Here is a 21,896-nt window from a genome sequence, read left to right as displayed (position 1 = left end):
GGCTCTCTCAAGCCTGAAAGATGCCAACTGGCAGATATGGGTAAAATAATTCCAGTCCTATATATTGGTTTCAAAAAGCAAAACCGAAAGCTCAGGATAATACTAAATTATTCTTATTTCCATAATTTTGATTACCTGTTATTCAGAAATATATGGAAACAATGTGCCTTCAGAAGATGATGCTTATGACAATGTGTAAATTGAAAAAAAAACACAATGCTATTCTTCTCAGTAACATATATGAGATAAGAAATGTACATGGGTAAATAAATAAAATGCACACAGGTAGACAAAGCCAAAGGCTGATTTATTAAAACAAGAGTGCTATAAATGTTGGGGTTTTTTGTTTAAACGTTTGTCAAAACAAGCCAGAGAGGTCATAATCTGGCCCATACTTTAAACAAAATTACTAATACTTAACACATAAGATATTATTACATAAACATGAATTTTTGCTTCAGTAAAAAATTAAAGATGTGGGAGAAATGTGTTCATATCCTCAAAGGAGCTCAACCTTGGTTGTAAAGAGAACGTATGTGTTTATGACTAGTGTGCTTGTCAATGAGCAACCACAAATCCCACCCAACCCTCTGACACCAGCAAGTATGAATCCTGATTGAGGCAGTTGGATTAAGAAAACCACCAAGAATATATACAAATTAATGAGCTTTCTCTTTTCTCTCTTTAGTGATCAAATTAGGGAATATTTATATCAGTTTTCAGAAGTTACATAACCTTAGATTATGCACCATGCAATAAAAATTTGACAACTGACTCTGACCATATAATAATGATGATGATGATAACAAAAACTATACAATTTCAATAAGCAATTAAACAAAATGCTTGAAATCTTTAAGCTATTTTTATAACATCTCAGTGTTTGGTTTACAATATTTTCATGGAAACCAAAACCAAAGCAGAATGATGAGAATTCATATATATCCATTTCATTTGTTTTTGGCTCTTCCCTGCTTTCTTTCAAGCCCAAGTCAATGAATCTGTCTGTATTTGTTATACCAATCACAACACGCTACATTAGCCCACTCAGAAAGGGTGTTTATCATTTTTAGTGTTCAAAAACACTACTATGCCATTAAAAAGGACAATGCACCATAAATTTAAACATAAGATGGCTGAGTGAATATACAGATGCGTACATTTCACAGTGCACATGGAGCTAAATGATTCCAAGTTTCTCCTCTCTCTCTCTCTCTCTCTCTCTCTCTCTCTCTCTCTCTCTCTCTCTCTCTCTCTCTTTCTGTCTCTCTCATCAACATCCTACTGTGACTTTCATAAAGAGAAATTCTTACCTTGTTAACGGTCCTAGATCGCCTGAATCTTGGCTTCCAGCTTCACTGGGAGTGCTCACTGATTTCGAGGAGGGAGACATAGGGGTTGGGACTAAATAATGAAAATAACAGGTATCCCATGTTAAAAAATGCAGCGGCTGCACTGGGGAAGAGCAGTGTCAGACAAATCAAATCAAATGGGCCCAAATTAAATTGGTTGTATGGCCAGGAGAGATTGAGATGGGATAAAGAAAATAAAGAGGAAAGAAAAGGGGAAAAAAATCAAGTGAATTTTCCATATCTTAGAAACTAAAATTTGAAATGAAATCAGACAGAACTAACTTGAAGATTCTATGGCCATGTCCACCTTAACAAAGTAAAATGGAGAATCATAATTCTCAGCTCGAGTCAAATATCTCTAGATAACTCCGGTTCTCCACTTTATTTTGTTAGTATAGATGTGACCTATTAAAAATAAAATGAGTGTCTATAAAACTTTAAAAGATTATGAAATAAATAATTCTGAATAATTTTAAATGGTCAAAGAGAGTCAGAAAGTGTGTTCAATGACTGTTATTTTGGTGGGAAATCTACAGTCTGTGTAACACAACTTGCATTTTCTCTGAGAGGCTAAGTGACAGATAGAGAAAGGCTACATGTTGAACCTGGTAATTTAAAAATCTCTTTGAAAACAGAGAAAATGCCAGGCTGCTTTATTTTTACATTTAATTAATAGTTTCATCCCTTTGTACTATTTACTATGCTTGGGATTTGTTTTTCTTTGCCTCCAGCAGTTCTAAAAGATGTTGCTGGGGCACAGAAATAAACTGCCATTCTGAAGGCAGGAGAAACAAGTGAGAAACAAGTTCCAAGACTGAGGTCAGTGCAAGCTGAAAATCTGGGAGCAAGGATAAAAATAGCAGGAATTTTAAAAGGAAAAGGGAAACACAATCCCCCCTTCTATCTTTCAGATATAAGCCAAATGTCCTCCAGATAGAAACTGTACCAACTAGCTAAGATGGCTCCAGGCCAGACAAATTCAGCAGGTTCTTAATATCACACATGCCAAAGAAACCATATGGGCCGAAAGAAATTTCAACACATAAGTGCAGATTCCCATTTGGTTTCAATTATGTGCAATTTCCTTTTATTTATTTTAGAGGGTAACGGGTTTAACTATTTTGCCCAAATTATATAAAACAATGGCATATCTGTCGAGAAACTAAGACTTTTCATGATCCCACAATTCATTCACTAATTACCCTCTACAAAAAGTCAGAGGGTAAGCCAGAGAGAAGGATGGTAATGAAAATGGGGTCCACTCTTGTCGGGGTCCTTTAGCAGGGACTCAGGGATAGTTAAAAGTTTGGCTTAGAGATATTTACTTTTTTTTCTTAAAGTTTAATTTGTGGTTTAAGGTAGAATAGGGAACAATAGCAGAGTTTGCCATTTTAATTAACCAATAAAGTTCATACTGCAACAGAATTTCAAAGGTTTCTATAATCAAAACTATTACTGACTGTTAAATGTCTGATTTATAAAACAAGTCAACCAAGTACAAAAAGTCTTATCAACTTCTTAAAGGTCTGTCAGGTAAATATCCAGTAATTACAACCTCCATATTGAAATATATTATTTCATTGTTATAGATAGAACTTTACCTACTATAATAATCATCTAAGTCTGTGAATAAGGATTAAATTTTACCCAGTTATAACTTGTAAGCTAGTTATATACTGATTTTCTACTTATTTATATAATTAAAGACATCATTTTGTTATATGTAGGAAAATTTTTATTCTCGGTTTATATATAACCATAAAAAGATTTTGCATTATTATATTTAAAAGTAGCTATTTGAATTTATGAAATAAATCATTTTTTCAAAAGTATATCTGATATTATATTTATTTATATGCTATTCTGAAAAGTCTTTCTTTTCCATTATATTGGATATCACATAGCTTTATAGACACCCTAAGATTACTACTATGTGTATAGAAAGCAAACAAAAAAAAGTAATATCACATGAGAGAAATCCGGGTAAGTGGCAAAAAAAAATTATGTACAAGTTATTTGTAATACAAATAAACAAATAGTTTGATATTCATATACTGATGAGAAAATGAGATCACAGGTAGTTAACTAGGAATGAATGAGTTGGAGCAGGGGGTGTTGCAATGAAAATGCCAATTAGCAAATATAACAGGATATAAAGTTAAATATACTTTCACTTGTCAATTACCTGCTTATCACTATTTTAAATTTTCCTTCAAATTTCCAAGTATTCCACTTTCATTATGGAATTTCTTTCTGCCTGTTGTGGTTATGAAATTCATTACCAGTCTTTACACTGGCAAAGAGACTGATTTTCAGAAACAGAAATAAGGAGTAGCTTTAAAAAGCTCATGCTTTCTTGCATTTAGCACGTGGTCAGTCATTTGGGAAGTATAAAATGCCCTAATAGTAACACAGTGGAAAAGACTGACCATATAATTGGTCAATAACCAGTAAATTGTTAACAATTCTACAATCTCTCCGCCCATCTCCTTTCATCCCCTTCATTTCCAAAAAATAAATCATCTCAACCAAATGTCACAGAACTTCTTAAAAAATATATAAGCAAAGATTGAAAAAAACAGTAAATGCTGGACATGGTCAATTTAAATAGTAATGTGAAACATTTTTAAGTACCTAGAGGTGGCTCAGGTGATATACCAATACTTTGAAGCAGGGCTTCTGTCTCCCGACGTTTGCGATCCAGATCAGAATCATCCTGAACAGGTTCTTTTTTCTGCTGCATATCAGCCTAAAACACACAGTATACAGTAAGGAAAGTTAATCATAGGCATAAATATATGCCCTTCCTAGCTGAAACAAAGTGGTAAGTACATGGCAGCAGAGACCAAGCAAAAGCCCTGCAGAGATAGTTTTATAAAAGGATAAAAAAAAAAACTCGAACTATCCCATTTAATAATCATGACATAAGAAAATCCCAAAGATTCTAGTAAAAATTTTTAGAAATAATAACCAAGCATAAGAAAATAGCAGGGTACAAAGTTAATGTACAAAAAATATATTAAGCTCCTATAGGTAAATTAAGATGTAGCAGAAAGAAGGAAATTAGGAAATATACATCATTTACAGCTGCATCAAAATAATTAAATATAACCAAAAATGAGTAAGACCTGTAAATGAAAAGTAGAATGATTAAAAGAATTACAAAACATGGATTAGAGAATTACCACAAGTTAAATGACTATGTTTCCTAAGGCAATACATAGATTCAACGTAATCCCTATCAAAGTCCCAACAGGATTTTTCACAGATATAGAACACCCCAACAATAACAACAACAACAACAAAAAAACACTAAAATCTAAAAATCCCTGGAACTGTAAAGATACCAAACAGCAAAAACCTCACGAGAAAAACAGACCAAAATGCAAGTAGCACACTCCTCAACTTCAAACTATTCTACATAGTAGTATTAATTGAAACAGCATGATAATAAAACAAAAACAGAAACATAGAGATTGATAGAACAGAACTGAAAAGTCCAGAAATGGAGAGCCCACATATATGGACAGCTACTTTACAGCAAAGGGGCAAAAAGCTTATAATAGAGTAAGAAAAGCTTCATCAGTGAATGCTGTTGTAGTAATCGAACAGATACCAGAGGAATAATACTAAACTCCGTGATGGATTAAAGAATCAGATATAACCTTTCTTAAAAAGAAATATGATGCCCTGGAGCCTTGTCAAGAGTTATCCATGAGTACAGAACCTCGAGTACGCCTAGAACTCTACTGAATGCTATCCCAAGACAAAATAACTGGATGTAAACACTGAAATCTTAAAATACTCAGAAGAAAGAACAGGCTATATAAAATTTGACATCAGTCTTAGAAATGTGTTTGGGGATTCCAAACCAATGGCAAAGGAAACAAAACTAAAACTGAACAGATGAGACTACATCATACTAAGTGGAATATGCAGAGTGAAAGAAACTTTCATCAAAAGGGAAACACATCCCACTCAACAGGAGATGTTTGTGTATCACACAGCTCAAAAGGGGTTGATACCCCAAATATATAATTAACTCCAAAATTCAACCAAAAACATGTGTGCTATTAAAAAAAGTAGAGGATCTGAATAAACATTATTCAAAGAAGACATACAAATGGCAAAATAGAGTAACAAAAAGGAAATGTTTATCATCTCTTCACAAGAAATGCAAATCTAAATCAGAAGATGCGATTTCACACCTGTGAGAATGTCTCTTCTCTAAAACATCAGGAATAACAAAAATTGAGAAAGATGAGGAGAAAGGAGGACCTTACATGTTCTTTCAGGGAATGTGCTCTGGTGTAGCTATTATACGCTATAATCAATATGGAAAATCCTTTAAAATTTTCTTAAAAAATTAATATGGAGATTCCTTAAAAATTAAAAATACAAACTCTGGGTGACCCAGTTATCCTGCTTATGGATACAAAATACAAAAACAAGTTTTCAAAGAGACACATGCACTCTCTTGTTATTGCAGCATGATGAAGTACAAACAACCTAAGTGCCCATCAGCTGCTGAATGGCTGAATATGTGGCACATACACACAATGGAATGCTAATTAGGTCTTCACCCAAAAAAATATGAAATCTTTTTGCAACACTATGGAGGGGACTATATGGTATCAAGATTAAATAAGTAAGACAGATGGAGAAAAAGAAACACTATATGATTTCACTATTACATAGCATATTATAGAAAACAACAGATGAACTAGTAGATAAAAGTAATCTCTATACTAAGATTTCTCAGGGGTTACCCCAAGGGAAGGAAAGGGGAGTGGATAAATGAAGATAAAAGAGAAAAACACAAAATGAAAGACAGAATTAGACTATCAGACTTGAACTTAGTAAAGGCCCTCCTGTTGTTCATCGATTTGCTCGAGCGGGCTCAGTAACGTCTCCATTGGAGACTTTGTTGTTACTGTGTCTGGCATATCGAATACGTCACGGGGAGCTTGCCAGGCTCTGCCATGCGGGCAAGATAGCTTGCCGGGCTCTCCCAGAGGGGCGGAGGAATCGAACTCGGGTCGGCCATGTTGGCTGTGTGCAAGGCAAACGCCCTACCGCTGTGCTTATATATTCCTGTTGATTTTCAGTGCATATTTAAAACTTACACATGTGATAATAATGCAATCTTATTATAATATAAAATTAAAAAGAAAAAATAATTCAATGACTTTTCTTTGGGTTGGTCCCAACGTTTACCATATGGCACAACAGTTTCTCTTATTAGGCTTATTTCTGAGTAGGATTAAATTTTGTTCAATTCTCTTTTCCCTTTATTGATCTCCTTATATCTTCTGAAAAAACATCCTGGGGCTTGAGCAATAGTACAGCAGGTAGGGCATTTGCCTTGCATGAGGCCAACCCAGGTTCAATCTCTGGCATCCCATATGGTGCCCTGAGCATCACCAGGAGTAATCCCTGAGTGCAGTGCCAGGAGTAACCCCTGAGCATTGCCAGGTGTGACCCAAAAAGCAAAAAAAAAGAAAAAAGAAAAAGGAAAAAAAAGAAAAAACATCCTATCAATTCTTAGTATACACGCAAACAAATAATTGGGATCTGGTTAAGTTATTTTTTAAAACTAAGCAACTTTTAAAAAAATAATAATAATAAAATAAAATAAAAATAAGCAACTTTAAAATATCATCTGCATCAGTAATCTCAGTTAATCACAACTTAACATAACCTAGGTTAAAGTACTTATTAATGTATCTGGACAATTTCAATGTAATATTTTATTCTTATTTTCAAAGTCTGTAGCACTGTAGCACTGTTCTCCCACTGTTCATTGATTTGCTCAAGCGGGTACCAGTAACGTCTCCATTGTGAGACTTGTTGTTACTGTTTCTGGCATATCAAATACACCACAAGGAGCTGACTACTTCATATAATTTGTAAGAGAAAAGTATTATGTAGAAACATATTGAATGACTATCACTTAGAAGAAGTTCATTTTATAAACTTTGTCTGAAAGCCATTTATGTTGTGTGAGTCTCCAATAGTCAGGACCTTGTGTAGTTTTGTGTTTGTACAGGATAGTGACGAATTAAACATTGGTCTGAGAAGGTCACAGGTGGGATTCTGAGGTTACAGAAATGTTCAAAACTCTTTTCTTTTTCATACAAATTATTACTTGAAGCATTTTCATGTATCAGAATCAGGATATCATCATATATGACATAAGTTATCTCATGATAATTACTTTTCAATTTACTGAAGTGAAGCTGTCTTGAAATTTGTCCAAACCATTTATCCTCCCAAGAGGCAAATTGAGCAACCCTAAATTGAGCATCATTAACTTCTTAAGAACTGTAGAGTACATGCAAAGCAGTATGCATAATTTATATCACACCATCCAAAGCAGAGAGAGTTCACGCAACTTGTGAGTTATTCCCAGATGACCTGAACACTAGAAGGTAAATATAAATGTAATACTAAATATCAGGGAGGAGCCATAAAATAGCACAGGATTTAAGATGCATGTGTTGCATGCCAGGAGTCTGGTTTGATCTCTAGCAACAACTGGTTCCTCAAGCAGCTCTGGGCTCAGCCATGCATGACTGTGTTTGTAAAATAATCCCCAGCATCACAGGGCCTGAGCAGTAGCACATCCTTGGACTCTTGCATTGAACCACTGACTCAGTCAGCAGAGACTTGTCAGTGAGGCACAGGGCCTTATGAGCACTACTTGGGAGCCCCTTCCCCAAACTGAAATAATAAAAATATATAAACTAAGTGTGTTGTGTTTATAAAAATTTGAGCTATACAAATATAAGCCTAAATGAATCTATGATCACAGAACTGAACTCAACATGTCTGCATTATTAATCTTGGACTTAAAACACACTCAGTTTCAAACTCTATGTCATTAGAGAGAAAAATGTTATTTAGGGGTTGAATAACATTTCCCGAGAATGTTGGAGCATTTCAGAAACTCACATAATCTAATATTCTGAAATGACAAATCACTCTCTACTGACGATAAAGAAATTCATTTTTTTTCAAATATTAACACATAAATAACTGAAGCAAGTTACAAAATTTATGTGTGCAACAGAGGCAAACAAACTTTGATGAGAAAGGATTTTTCAATGTAAAATTCTATATCAATATTCACTAATCATAAAGTTAAGAGAGAGAAGGGAAAGGGGGTGATGACTGAAATCACCATAGTAGTGAGATAAACATAAAAACACTGAGAAAAGCACAATTCATTTTAGGAATACGTGGAATAACAGTATGTCACTGTAAGAAGTGAAATATTTAAAACTGCCAAGTTTACTGAAAGCAGATAGATTACTATTTTGCTGACCACTATAAACTCACATTACATCTTGATTGGGATTTGATACACAGTAGATGATCAATAAAATATGTGTTGAATTAATAAATTAATATGTATCTTTGAAAAGTGTTAATCTATAGCCACAAACTCTTAGAATGCACATCATTTATGCTGATTTTCACCATATCTATCTGTTGAAGAAGCCCCTTTACAACAGCACTGTCAGAAGGAATTATGTAGTTTCTAATGAGCCAGTGTTCACAAAACTATTTCTACATTCTAGCAACAACAAAAACAAAAATCTTTTACCTAACCTCATTCTTTCAACAAAAACTTACTGAAGAACATCAGCATACAGTCACAATAATACTGAGACATTTAAAACTCCACTAGGACATCTTATATTGCTTGAACAGGAAAAGATCTGACTGATGTTTTCTTTTAAATAAACTTAAGATGTACTGTTTATGAGTTTTTTCAACGTATGTCCCAAACAGACAGAATGTGGTCATACTTTGTTTTAAGTTTTATATAACTAATTATTTTACAGTCAAGGAACATACTAAAAAGTGAATCACATGTTAAACGTGCATAATCATTTGTTGTGCAAATATGGTACACTTCAACTTCACTCCCACAATTAAAATGCTGCAATAACTCACTGTCCACCTTCAAATATTTTTAATTTTTATGGAAAATATCCATGTACATTAATAAATGCCCATCTATATGTAAGAGAAGCTTAGGAAAGCTATAAAAAACTCAGAGTTAATCATGAAAATGTAAAAATTAAGTAACCAGAGCTTACTGAAATAAAGTTAGCTTCTATTTGTTATAATTAGCACATAAACTAAATTTACTCCAGATAGTTACCCTAATTATCATATTCATTAAGTTTTAATTTTCCCATATAAATACTACAGGCTCCTACTCTTATTTTCAATGATTCAATAAAGAGTGATTTAACTGTATAATAATTTAAAATGTGCTAGGTGTCTTTCCCAGAAAGTAATATTTCTGGGGCTGGGGAAATAGTGCAGTGTGGATAGAGCATTAACCATGCACATTGCAGACCTGGGTTTGATTCACTGCACACAACATGTATTGTCCCCAGAGACATGTCAGGAGTGAACCCTTAGCACAAAGTATGCCCTGAGGACTGACTGATGTGCCTCCAAAGTTTTTTTTTTATAAAGTAATATTTCAGTTTGCGAAAAGTAATCACAGCTGAGGCCCAGAGAATATGATTGAAGAAATAAAATTTGTCAGTTGAAAACTACCAGTCACTCTTTCATAGACAGTTTTATGGTTACTAGACAAGTGAGGACAGGCCAGGAAACCACTGTCCATCTCACCTCACAGCAATTCAGCCGAAGGTCAGGGACGGGGCAAATCTTTAGGGTGGCCCCATTAAGCACAACTCATTGCATTAAAAAAATTTTTTTTCATGAAACCGGGTCTGTGTCTTAAATGGTGGCCACTATATTTATTTTAAACATCAGGTTTCATCCGTAATACCACAACCCTAAAAGCAGTTGACATCCAAAGGACTGGAGTGGTAATATTATTCATGTACACAGTGTTCTGGATTTTGTGGATACAGTTATCCTGGGTGGTCCTAATTCACACTAGGTTTCAACCATAGCAAAAGCAGCCTCTCAAATTGGCACTGAAAGCATTTCCTGTATCTTTTTTTTAAATTTATTTCTTATATTTAAAATATAAGCCAAAGTTTTATAAAAAAAAAACTATAGATTTGAGTTATTTCTCTCTATAACACAACACACACTGAGTTTTAAACTAAGGAGTTGCCAGTGGCCAGCTAACTGGCATGTTTCACAGATTCAAGATCAGGAATTCCCAAACAACTTTCATCCAGGAATCGCAGGTGTGTGGACAGGATGTCTTTGCTTTGTATTTCACAGCTGCCTAACTGGTTTAAGTGTTCTCTCACCCACTCATTCATTCTCTAATCCTTTATTGAAGACCTACTATGCTAGATTCTGTGCTAGATACTGACTCCGTGAAAGAAATCATATGGCCCTGTCCTCAAAAGCTAGCATCTTATTAGGAAAGAAAGACTCTGTGCCAAGTCATTTGATAAGGTGTCTAAAAGAGACATGAACTTGATAGCTGGTGACAGACAACAGAGAGAAGAGAACAGAGAAGAGGGAAGAGAATATTTAGAAATTCCCTATCAAGAGAGTGTGTGAGGTACAAACAGCAAGAGTTGATTTTGGGGCAAAAGGAAATGGGGAGAACGCTATTTTGCCTGTCCAGTCCTAATGATGATTGTAAACTAAATAAGAGAAAGAATGGCCTCAGTTTCTAACCTGGACAACTATTTGGGAAAGGGGTTTCTTTATCTCTTTTGAGACAAAATAAAGGGAGATACCTCTAAAACTTTTACTTACAGAGCAACTTCCTCATTTGGAAAAGAGGAATAACAATGGATTAATTCCAGATCTGTTTGCATTTTTCAGTAACAAAATGCTACGTTAGGAAACTAAGAACATCCAATATTGAGAAGAATTTTTGAAAACTGCCTTCACCCAAAGACGTGTGCAGTCTGGAGAGCCCCTTTTCCTGCTCTGCTCTGGCAGCTGATCCCAAGAACAGAGTAACAGTGCTTCTGACCAGTTCCATCTGTCCCTTTCAGTGCTTTGCAGCATCTCCTACAGATCTCAGAAACTTCTCTGAGGAGGGCACCACTTCTGCTCTATTTTATTTTTATTGTTTTTATTTATTTATTTTGCTTTTTGAGTCACACCCAGCAATGCGCAGGGGTTACTGCTGTCTCATGCACTCGGGAATCACTTCTGGCAGTGCCCGGGGGACCAAATGGGATGCTGGGAATCAAATTTTTACCCGCTGTGCTATCGCTCCAGTCCCTCTTTCTCTATTTTACAGGTGCATAACAGATTCATGATGCCTGATATCCAAAACTATTCTGGGAAGAGTAGAAGCAAGATTGTCAGTCACATTCCTCATAAGAGACTTTGTGCATAGTCAGAGGTTTTACAACCTTCTATATAATAGCATTGGATGCTCAGAACCAATCAAATCATCACAGTCTACAAACAGTATGGACACCAAAGCAAGAAGTTCTATTTCATGAAAAAGAAGAGTTACAGAGAGACAAATTAGGAAGTCAGCATAGACTTCAAAGATGAGTTCTCTGGATCCCATAACCTGGTCTGTTCTGATCTTTCAAAACAGAAGCTTTGTGATGGAGATTGGGAATCTGTATTGCCATAAAAGGCAGGTCAGGTTATCACAAACTTAACTATCCCTGTCAATTTAGAAAGGAGGAAGTAAAGATTAAGGGATGTTAATTGTGGATCTAACTAGAGGCGTGGTGAATTCCTTAACATACCTGTCTCCCACATCTGCTTCTGTCTGCAATGCCCCAATGTCTGAAGGCCCTATCAGCTGTGTAACAAACCAAATCCCCTCTTGCATGGTGTAGAAACAAAAAGGGTGACTATTTCAATCAGCCTTTTTTTGTCTATGATGTCTGTCCAAATAAATGTATAAAATGACAAAGATGAAGCTGACAGCCTAATTTGGAACCAGATATCCTCCATCACATAACATTTGGGGGGTAATTCTAAGATATTCAAGTTGGCTATTAGAATGTCAGTTTACCAGGAAATTGGTTATTAGTCAAGGATAACAGGTGCTTTCAAACTACAGTAAGTGTTGACATTTGAAGGAAAGAAAGCATAATAACTTAATGCTTTTATTGCCTTTGTAGGGAAATGAATAGCCAATCCCTGTCAATCCTCAGCTCTACTTTACTTGGTGATTACATATGTAACAGCAAAGATCTCCAAGGGTAAACATTATGTGCACTGTCAAGGACAAATAAACGATAGTATCAATCAAAGGGTAATGATACAAACAGATGTGAGATGCCAGAAAGGTAAAATGTGACTGCAATTGTATCTTACATTGTTAAAAAAATAATTGTTATACTACTATTATCTTGCTCTCTGACCCTTAGACAATGAAACAACACATATTTTATATGTAAAGTATCAAAACTATATTTTGAAATATGTTTCTTTCTCCTTGAAGAAAAATTATGTGAAGAGGAGCAGCGTACAGTATCATGATATACAGTTTCTTTCTTAAAAAATGTCTTAACTTCAGGCTTTTCTACCAGAAATGGACTATTTCTACACTTCCCCAAACAATTAAAGAATTTAAAATGACTTATATGTTGGTTTTAGAAAGACATAAATGTGGTAATGTGGTTCAATGGCAGGGAATTAGGAATACAGTCTGTGAGGAAGAAAAGTTAGTTTCTTTTTTTTCCTTATTTTGGGTCATACCCAGCTATGCTCAGGGGTTACTTCTGGTTCTGCACTCAGGAATTACTCCTGGAGGTGCCTGGGGCACCATATGGGATGCTAGGGATTGAATTCTGGTTGGCCGCGTGCAAGGCAAACGCCCTACTCACTGTACTATAGCTCTGGCCCAGAAAAGCTACATTTTCATCTCTGGGTTTTGACTGCTTTGTTGGTATAAAGAAGTTTCAAATAAAAGCCTATAAAATGCCTTCTAGTTTTAACATATCATATAATAATTGTATGTATATTGAGTAGAATCATTTTAATTTTGTTTTTTTTTTATTCTCTTCTATTTTTTATACTGAATCTCCAGGAGATACATAGTTACAAAGCTATTCATGATTTGGTTTCAGTCATACAATGTATCAACAGCTTTGGTTTCAGTCATACAACATACCAACAGCCATCCATCCACCAGTGTACATTTCCCACCACCAATGTACCAACTTTCCCTCCCACCAGCACCATCATTCCCCCAAGCAGCCTGCCTCTATGACAGGCACTTTTCTTCTCTCTCTCTCTCTCTCTCTCTCTCTCTCTCTCTCTCTCTCTCTCTGCATTATGGTTTGCGATTAAAGGCACTGAGAGGTTATCATGTTTGTTCCTTTACCTACTTTCAGCATGCAGTTCTTATCCAAAGTGATTGTTTCCAACTGCCATTGTCATAATGGTCTCTTCTTTATCTCAACTGCCTTCTTCCCCAGCCCTTGAGGCAGGCTTCCAACCATGAATCAATCCTCCTGGCTCTTGTTTCTAGTGTCCTTGTGTATTAGTCTCCTGCTACTTTTTCATATCCCACAAATGAGATTCTCATTTTTGTTTGTTGTTGTTGTTGTTGTTGTTGTTGTTGTTGTTTTGTAACAACAGGCAGTGCTCAAGGACCATTCCTGGTGGGGCTCAGGGATTATACAGGGTGACGGGGATTAAATCCGGGTTGGATAGGTGCAAAGCAGGTGCTCTACCCACTGTATTATCACTCTATCCCTCAAGTACACTCTCCTATACTCTCCAATCTCTTACCAAATAAGGGAGGAAGATGCAGTTTTTCCTTTACCAGACCCACAAATCTTATTTGTCCTAAAATATACACTATGAAGTGAACCATGGAAATATATGGACATTTATCTCTATTTTCAAAAATGTTCTTATGGTACTATCAAGTGCTTTACAAGATTAACCCTTTTTAACATTACTTAATAAAATTTTTGTTTGTTTTTTTGGGTCACACTGCCAATACTCAGGGTTTACTACTGGCTCTGCACTCAAAAAACAACTTCGAGCAGAGCTCAGGGGACAATATGGAATGCCAGAAATTCAACCTGGGTCTGTTGCATTCAAAACACTGCAATATTATTCCGGTCCGAAGTAATCCCCACAATCGCACACCAATATACTTCTTTTTACTACAATAAAGATAGAAAATTGAACACAGAAAGGTCAAGGAATTTCTTTTTTTTATTTTTAAAAATTGAATCACTGTGAGATAGTTACAAGCTTTCATGTTTGGATTACAATCACACAATGATCAAACACCCATCCCTCCACCAGTGCACATTCCCCACCACCAATATCCCCGGTATACACCCCCTTTCCCACCATCCCCCTGCATCCATGGCAGACATTATTCCACATAATCTCTCTCTACTTTTGAGCATTATGGTTTGCAATACAGACCCTGAGAGGTTACCATATTTGATCCTTTATCTACTTTCTGCACACATCTCCAATCCTGACCCATTTCTCCAGCCATCTTTTTCTTAGTGATCCCTTCTCTATGCCAGCTGCCTTCTCCCCTTTGCTCATGAGGCAGGCTTCCAGCTATGGAGCAGTCTATCTGTCTCATGTATCTACTATCCTTAGGTATCAGCCTTATGTTATGTTGTTTTATACTCCACAAATGAGTACATTCTTCTATGTCTGTCCCTCTCTTTCTGACTCATTTCACTTAGAATGATACTCTCCATGTCTATCCATTTATAAGTAAAGTTCATGACTTCATCCCTCCTGACAGTGGTATAGTATTCCATTGTAGAGGAAACCAAAGTTTCTTTAACCAGTCATCTGTTGTAGGGCACTTGGGTTGTTTCCAGATTTGGCTATTGTGAACAGTACTGCAATGAACAGAAAGGTACAGACATCATTTCTACTGTGCTTTTTTGCATCCTTGGGATATAATCCCAGAAGTGGTATTGTGGGGTCATATGTAAGCTCAATTTCTAATTTTTGAAGGACTGTCCATATTGTTTTCCAGAAAGGCTGGACTAGTGGGCATTCCTACCAACAGTGAAAGAGTGTCCCTTTTTTCCCCACGTCCATGCTAGCACTAGTTGCTTTTGTTCTTTTGAATGTGTGCCAGTCTCTGTGGTATGAGATGATATCTCTTTGCTGTACAAAGAGGAAAATATAGGCATAACTCTCCACGACATTGAAGCTAAAAACATCTTTAAGGATGAAACAGCACTGACATGCAAGTGGAAGCAAACATAAACAAATGGAACTACATCAAACTAAGAAGCTTCCGAACTTCAAAAGAAATCTTGACCAAAATACAGAAAGAGCCCACAGAATGGGAAAGAATATTTACCCAATACCCATCTGATAAGGGATCAATATCCAGGATATACAAGACACTAGTAGAATTGTACAAGAAAAAGTCCTCCAACCCCATCAAAAAAATAGTGAGAAAAAATGAACAGAAGTTTCCTCAAAAAAGAAATACAAATGGCCAAAAGGCACATGAAAAAATGTTCCACATGACTAGCCATCAGGGAGATGCAAACCAAAACAACAATGAGTTATCATCTCACACCACAGAGACTGGCACACATTCATAAGAATTAAAACGTCAAGGAATTTCTAACAACTGATATGTCACAATCACTTCAGGATACTATACTATTCAAACCTGGGTTGAACCTGGGGTTTGGGATCTCTGGACCCAAAAAATGCCCTTTACCATTTGGCTTCTATGTCCAACACATGCAATGTGCAATGACTGCATTACTCTAAGAACATAGGCACTCGCTCAAGATTCATAATAGGATCCTTTCACAGCGTCTTCATTATGTATTGGCCAGTCCCTCAAAATCAAGTGATTTTCCTTTTTTGCCTCATAACACCCCCAACACCAAGTATTTACCTCTTTCTTTTTCCTCTCTTCTTCCTTTCTCTTCTTCTCTTCTCTTATCTGGGCTAAGCGCTGTTTTTTGCGCTCCAGTTCAGCTTTTAAGTCACTTTTGTCAGACATTTTGGTTTCCTAGGAAGGAAAGAGAAAAAGTTAACATATAAAAATAACTTTATTGGGGGTATGGTGCCGCCAGCAGGTCAACCTATACCTATGGGGTGAGTGCATCAGCAGCCTGAGGGTGCCTTCAGACTTCCAGATACCCCCAAATTGCTGCTGTGCCTTTGGCCAGACCCCAACAACTTAGGGCCAAGTTTACCAAGAAATTAAACAGCCAAAAGTTAGGTATGAGGGAGATATACTCACAAACCACCTCCAGCTCAACTATATAAGCTCATTTATTAGCCTTACTTCAGATAACCATAAATCTCAAAAGAGATCAAAAGATGGCAGTTAGGGACTGTAGTGCAGAAGTAGGTGGGAACCTGTAATTAACTAAGGGCTCCAAGCATGCTTGGATCAGGACTGGGGCTCCTTCCCCCAGGTCCCCAGTTTTCCAGTAGCTTGGCAGTCACACCCACAAACTGCCCCCGGCGCCATGTAATCCCATCAACGGCCAAGACTCAGGGACTATAAACTAAAACTCCTGAAAGAGAATGCCTCCGAATGTTCTGACCCCGTACCAGGCTGTCTTCACCAGGGCACCTCAGAGGGGGACAGGTTGAGACCCTCCCGCCCCAAGGGATCCAGCTCCGGCAACCAAAAATCTCAACAACTCAACTGCCGCCATGGTCAAGGCCTCACCCCACATGCTGGGGTTGAGCCTCACATATAAGTAAACATATTCCTGGACTGTGTGGCGACTTGCTTTTGCGGCTGTGTGACACATCATAAAACATTCCCTACCTATTCTTCATAATTACCACATCACATTTGATGGATTTCAGATAGTAAGCAATAAATCATAGAGGGAAATATATATGCATAAATACATATTTTCAGATATATATACCAAAGCTCACATCACCCAAACTTTAACAACAATTAGTGATATCCTATAGAATGTCTCAATGGCTCCTGCCAAAATATAACAATCTTCACATTGTTTCCTATGTGAACACTTCTTTTGTAAACACGTTCAGCAGTTCTTCACAACAGGCAATACAAAATATATTATTTTGATTGTGTTTTGGGACAGATATTGAGGATTGGGATGGAAACATCACGAATTTGGTGATGGGAAGGTGTAATGGTGGCAGGATTGGTGTTTGAATATTGAATGTAATCAAACATTGTGAACTAATAAAATTAAAAAAAATTAAAAAGTAATGTGGAGTTCATGCCCAATTCAATCAGCTTAATCTATGGCTGAATAAATAACAGTGCTCCCTGCTCCCTGGTTGAACTCCACAAGAAGAAAACATCCAACCCCATTAAAAAATGAAATGACAAAATGAACAGAAACTTTCTCAAAGAAGAAATTCGAATAGCTAAAAGGCACATGAGAAAATGATCTACATCACTAATCATCAGAGAGATGCATAACAAAACAACAATGAGATATCATCTCACACCACAGAGACTGGCCCACATCCAAAAGAACAAAAGAAACCAGTGTTGGCGTGCATGTGGCGAGAAAGGGACCCTCCTCCTTCACTGCTGGTGGGAATGCTGACTGGTTCAGCCATTTTGGAAAACAGTATGGACGATTCTCAAAAAAAGAGAAATTGAGCTCCGATTTGACCCAGCAATACCACTTCTGAGAATATATCCCAGAGAGGCAAAAAAGTACAGTTGAAATCACATCTACACTTCTATGTTCATTGCTGCACTGTTCACAATAGACAAAATTTGGAAAAAAAACTTGAGTGCCCAAGAACAGATGACTGGTTAAAGAAACTTTGGTACATCTACACAATGGAATACTATGCAGCTGTTAGAAAAGAAGAAGTCATGAAATTTACATACAAGTGGTTCTACATGGAAAGTATCATGCTAAGTGAAATGAGCCAGAAAGAGAAGGACAGACATAGAAAGACTGCACTCATCTGGGGAATAAAAAGTAACAGAATGGAGTCGAACACCCAAGAAAACTTGAGATAAGTACCAGGAGGTCTGCTCCACGGCTTGGAAGCCGGCAGCACATGCTGGGAGGAAAGGCAGCTCAGATAGAGAAGGGAACACCAAGTAAAGGATATTTGGAGAACTCTCTCGGGATGTGAGATGCATGCTGAAAGTAGACTAAAGACTGAACATGATGTCAACTCAATACCTCTATTGCAAACCACAACACCCTAAAGGAAAGAGAGAGCAAAAGGGAATGCCCTGCCACAGAGGCAGGGTGGGGTGGGGGGTTGGGGAGTGGGAGGGCTACTGGGATTATTGGTGGTGGAGAATGGGCACTGATGGAGGAATGGGTACTCAATCATTGTATAATTGAAACCCAAGCACAAAAGTTTGTAAGTCTACAGCTGTACCTCATGATGTTTCAGTAATAAAAAAATTAAAAAATAATATTGCTCTTACATTATAAAAAACTTTATTATAATCAAAAATTATTCAGAAGAAAATCTGGTTGAAAGTGTGATTTAGGGGTGGTCAATGAAATGTGCTACTTAGCCCATGTGGACAAATCTAAGAAACAAATTAAGTTCTATTTGTCTTGTTTTATATAAAATATTCTCCTTTTATATTAAACAAAAAAAACTTAAGAAATTCAATGTTATAGTCATTCTGGCCTTCAGAATAATACTTTACCCCAGAATAAGCAACACTTTTCCATACAAGTGTCTGAACAAATAACAGAAAATAAGAATCAAAAGAGAACCATCACCATTACTTCCAATTTAAATGATAATGGACCAATTCATCTCAATACTTAGAAAATAAAACTGGCTGTCATAAACCCTTAGAGATGTGCCCTGATCTAAGGACTTAATAAACGTTCCTTCATCGAGTTTGGGAACAGGGAGATTTCATTGTGCCCAGTATTATATGAATCAGAGAAGACAGTCACTGAAGACCTAACAAGTTAATCTTCCTTTTTCTCTTTAAAACTCTTACTGAACTGTCATAATGAATTTCACCTCCAGCACAACCCTGTTTCTATAAAACTTTAATTTGCATACTGAATGCAATAATGCTTATCCTGGCACTTTTTCTTTCAAAGCAAAAGATGCTTGTGAACACATTAAACGGGAGCTAATAGCATGATAAATTCTTTGGGAAGTTTATCTGAATGAGATTTAGTTTAATGGTGATAGGGATGCTGGTGGCAATGCTGCCAGAAATATTTTCAAATAAAATAAGTCTGAAGAAGACTTTCACCAATTACTAGTAATTATGTCTCTTTTGCACTACCTACTAAACATGAACGAGATGAAAGCACTGAGAAATAAAGACCCTCCTTCTCTGACCTAAATTCCTCAAATAAAGAGAGATTTTTCTTAAAAAGCAACTATCGTTTATCTTATGAGTATTCATTTGCTTATTACTAGTATGAAACTATGAAGAATGCTACGGTATCCCTGAATAGATGACAGTGATGGAAAGTATACATGGAACCAAAAAATACCAAACAATGAAAAAAATCCCCAAATATCTTGTCACTGCCTTTCAAGATAAAGAATCTGCAGTCTCTATAAATAAGGCATGCTTTCAGAAAAATATTCACAAAATTTAGCAGTATAATCTGCCATTCATATTTACATCCTGTGTTTGTCTTTTAACAGAAATTTTTTAAATTCTTCATCTGCACCAGGCACTCTGTAATCAGAGTACAAAGATGGCAAAACCATATCCTCCCTCCAGAAGTACATAACTCAAATTTATGGGCATGCAGTATGGTTGAGAATGTTCTCTGAGATGTTGGTCTATTGATTATTCAAGTCCCAAGTACCTTCCACTCATTATCATATTTAATCACAGCAATCAAAGAGGAATTATATTAGTGTTAAATCATCCTTGACAATGCGGATCAAGGGGCCTCAGCAAGATTGAAGAATATATTGTCAATACATGGTAACTCTAGATTCAAGGAGGTCTATGATCTGAGCTTCTACTATACATTTCTGGACACTAGTATAAAATTCAGAGGGAATGCGAGCAAAAGAACATTCCAAATTTTATGAAGAAGGTCAGGGGAGATTTGTGAAAGAAGCATTTGAACCAGATATGGAATGCTGTCATGAACTACAGAAGAGAAGACAGAGATGGGAAAGCTGATTTTAAAAGGAAAATAAAGGGTATAAAAGAAATGTCTGAATCTATGTCAAGAAACAGAAACTTTAATGATGGGATAACCAGTGAAGCCATGAAAAGAAAAAAAAGGGAATTATTTTAATAATGAAAAAAGGTAGTTTTTTCTTGGAGGGAGGAGGGATATGGGGGCCAGACCCCAGCAGTACTCAGAGCTTACTCCTGGATTAGTGATCAGGATTACTACTAGTGGGCTCTGGGGACCATATGGGGTGCTGGGGATCAAATCTGGAACAGCCACTTCCAAGGCAAATGCCCAAACCACTGTACTATTATTATGGTCCATTCAGTAGCTTTTTTGAAAGAGAAAGTGACCATTTGCTTCAGCTTTTTCTTGTCCTGTCTGCAAAAATATAGATAGAAGCAAAAAACCAGAAACAAGACAAGCTGTTGAGTGACTAGTGCCAGCTTTGAATGAATCAAATATCTTCCCTTCCCTTCCCTGAGAGGAAAGGGGACTATGGGGACTGAAATCAGAGAATGCAGTGCAGAGAGGTCACATCTAAGAAGGATGAAGTAACCCTTTTTGTAAGAACAAAAAAGAAAGTCAACGAAAATTTGCCTTAATAGAGTATAGAATAGCAGTCAATCAGGGAAGAGAAGGCAAGGAAGGCAACTGAAAAGAATTGCAACTGTTAATATCACTGTATCACTGTCATCTCATTGATCTTCGATTTACTCGAGCAGGCACCAGTAGTGAGCAGGCATCAGTAGCATCTCTATTCCTCCCAGCACTGAGATTTTAGTAGCCTCTTCTTACTCATCTTTTCCCAACGATTGAAGGCTCTTTCAGGGTCAGGGGAATGAGACCTATTGTCGTTACTGTACTTGGCATATCGAATACGCCATAGGCAGCTTGCCAGCTCTGCCCGTGTGGGCGGGATACTCTCAGTAGCTTGCTGGGCTCTTCAAGAGGCATAAATGGGTAGGAAATGTCTTAATGTGTCCGGAAAGTGGCCTGGAGCGTGGCAGTGGTTGGGCAGTGGAGGTCGACTTCCAGGGCTGTGTCCCTTGGGGTGGGGAGGGCTCTCACCTGCCCCATAGCCTGGCGCAGAGTTAATAAGTTGAGTGTATATATTACAGATGGAACAAGAAGCTGAATGGGGAATGAAACTTTGAAGACAAATTCAGAATTAGCCACCAACAAAATTACTATTTAAACTTAAATCCCAACATTTAAATCCTATCAGAACCTGTAAATAACATGAGGTCCAGCAGTGATTGAGACCAGAGAACAAAACACTGCAACACCTGCAGACAGTCAACTTTTCTTGGTGGTTTACATAGAAGACAGACTCCTAGAGTCATTATCTTCTGCTGTTGGGGTTTTGTTTGTTTTTTTTAAAATAAAACACAGAACTTAACAAACATTAAGCGTGCCACTGAAATACTATTGGCCAAAAAATAAATTCAAAACAATGGATAAAAATCCCAAGAGGAGAAAACTAGAATGTCATTTCAGAATCATTCTTTCCCAATGAGGGTCAATCTAATTAATTTTGTCATTT

General features: G+C 36.8%; 1 protein-coding gene across 2 annotated transcripts in view; it reads right to left on the bottom strand.

The window, feature by feature from the left end:
- The window catches only part of DYNC1I1 (dynein cytoplasmic 1 intermediate chain 1), a 378,224-nt gene that overhangs the window by 315,823 nt on the left and 40,505 nt on the right, over nt 1-21,896 (bottom strand). For both annotated transcript variants that reach the window (XM_056118121.1, XM_056118122.1), the window contains exons 2-4: nt 16,147-16,263; nt 3,987-4,101; nt 1,314-1,404 (exon numbers count right to left, since the gene is read on the bottom strand). In XM_056118121.1, coding sequence (XP_055974096.1) covers nt 1,314-1,404; nt 3,987-4,101; nt 16,147-16,254 — 314 coding nt within the window. In that variant the 5' untranslated portion in view covers nt 16,255-16,263. The remainder of the gene's footprint in view (nt 1-1,313; nt 1,405-3,986; nt 4,102-16,146; nt 16,264-21,896) is intronic.

This window comes from Sorex fumeus, unplaced genomic scaffold (assembly GCF_029834395.1).
Source record: "Sorex fumeus unplaced genomic scaffold, SorFum_2.1 ptg000037l, whole genome shotgun sequence".
NCBI lineage: Eukaryota > Metazoa > Chordata > Mammalia > Eulipotyphla > Soricidae > Sorex > Sorex fumeus.
Note: the sequence above shows the minus strand (reverse complement) of the source record. Positions and strands in the feature narration are given on the sequence as shown.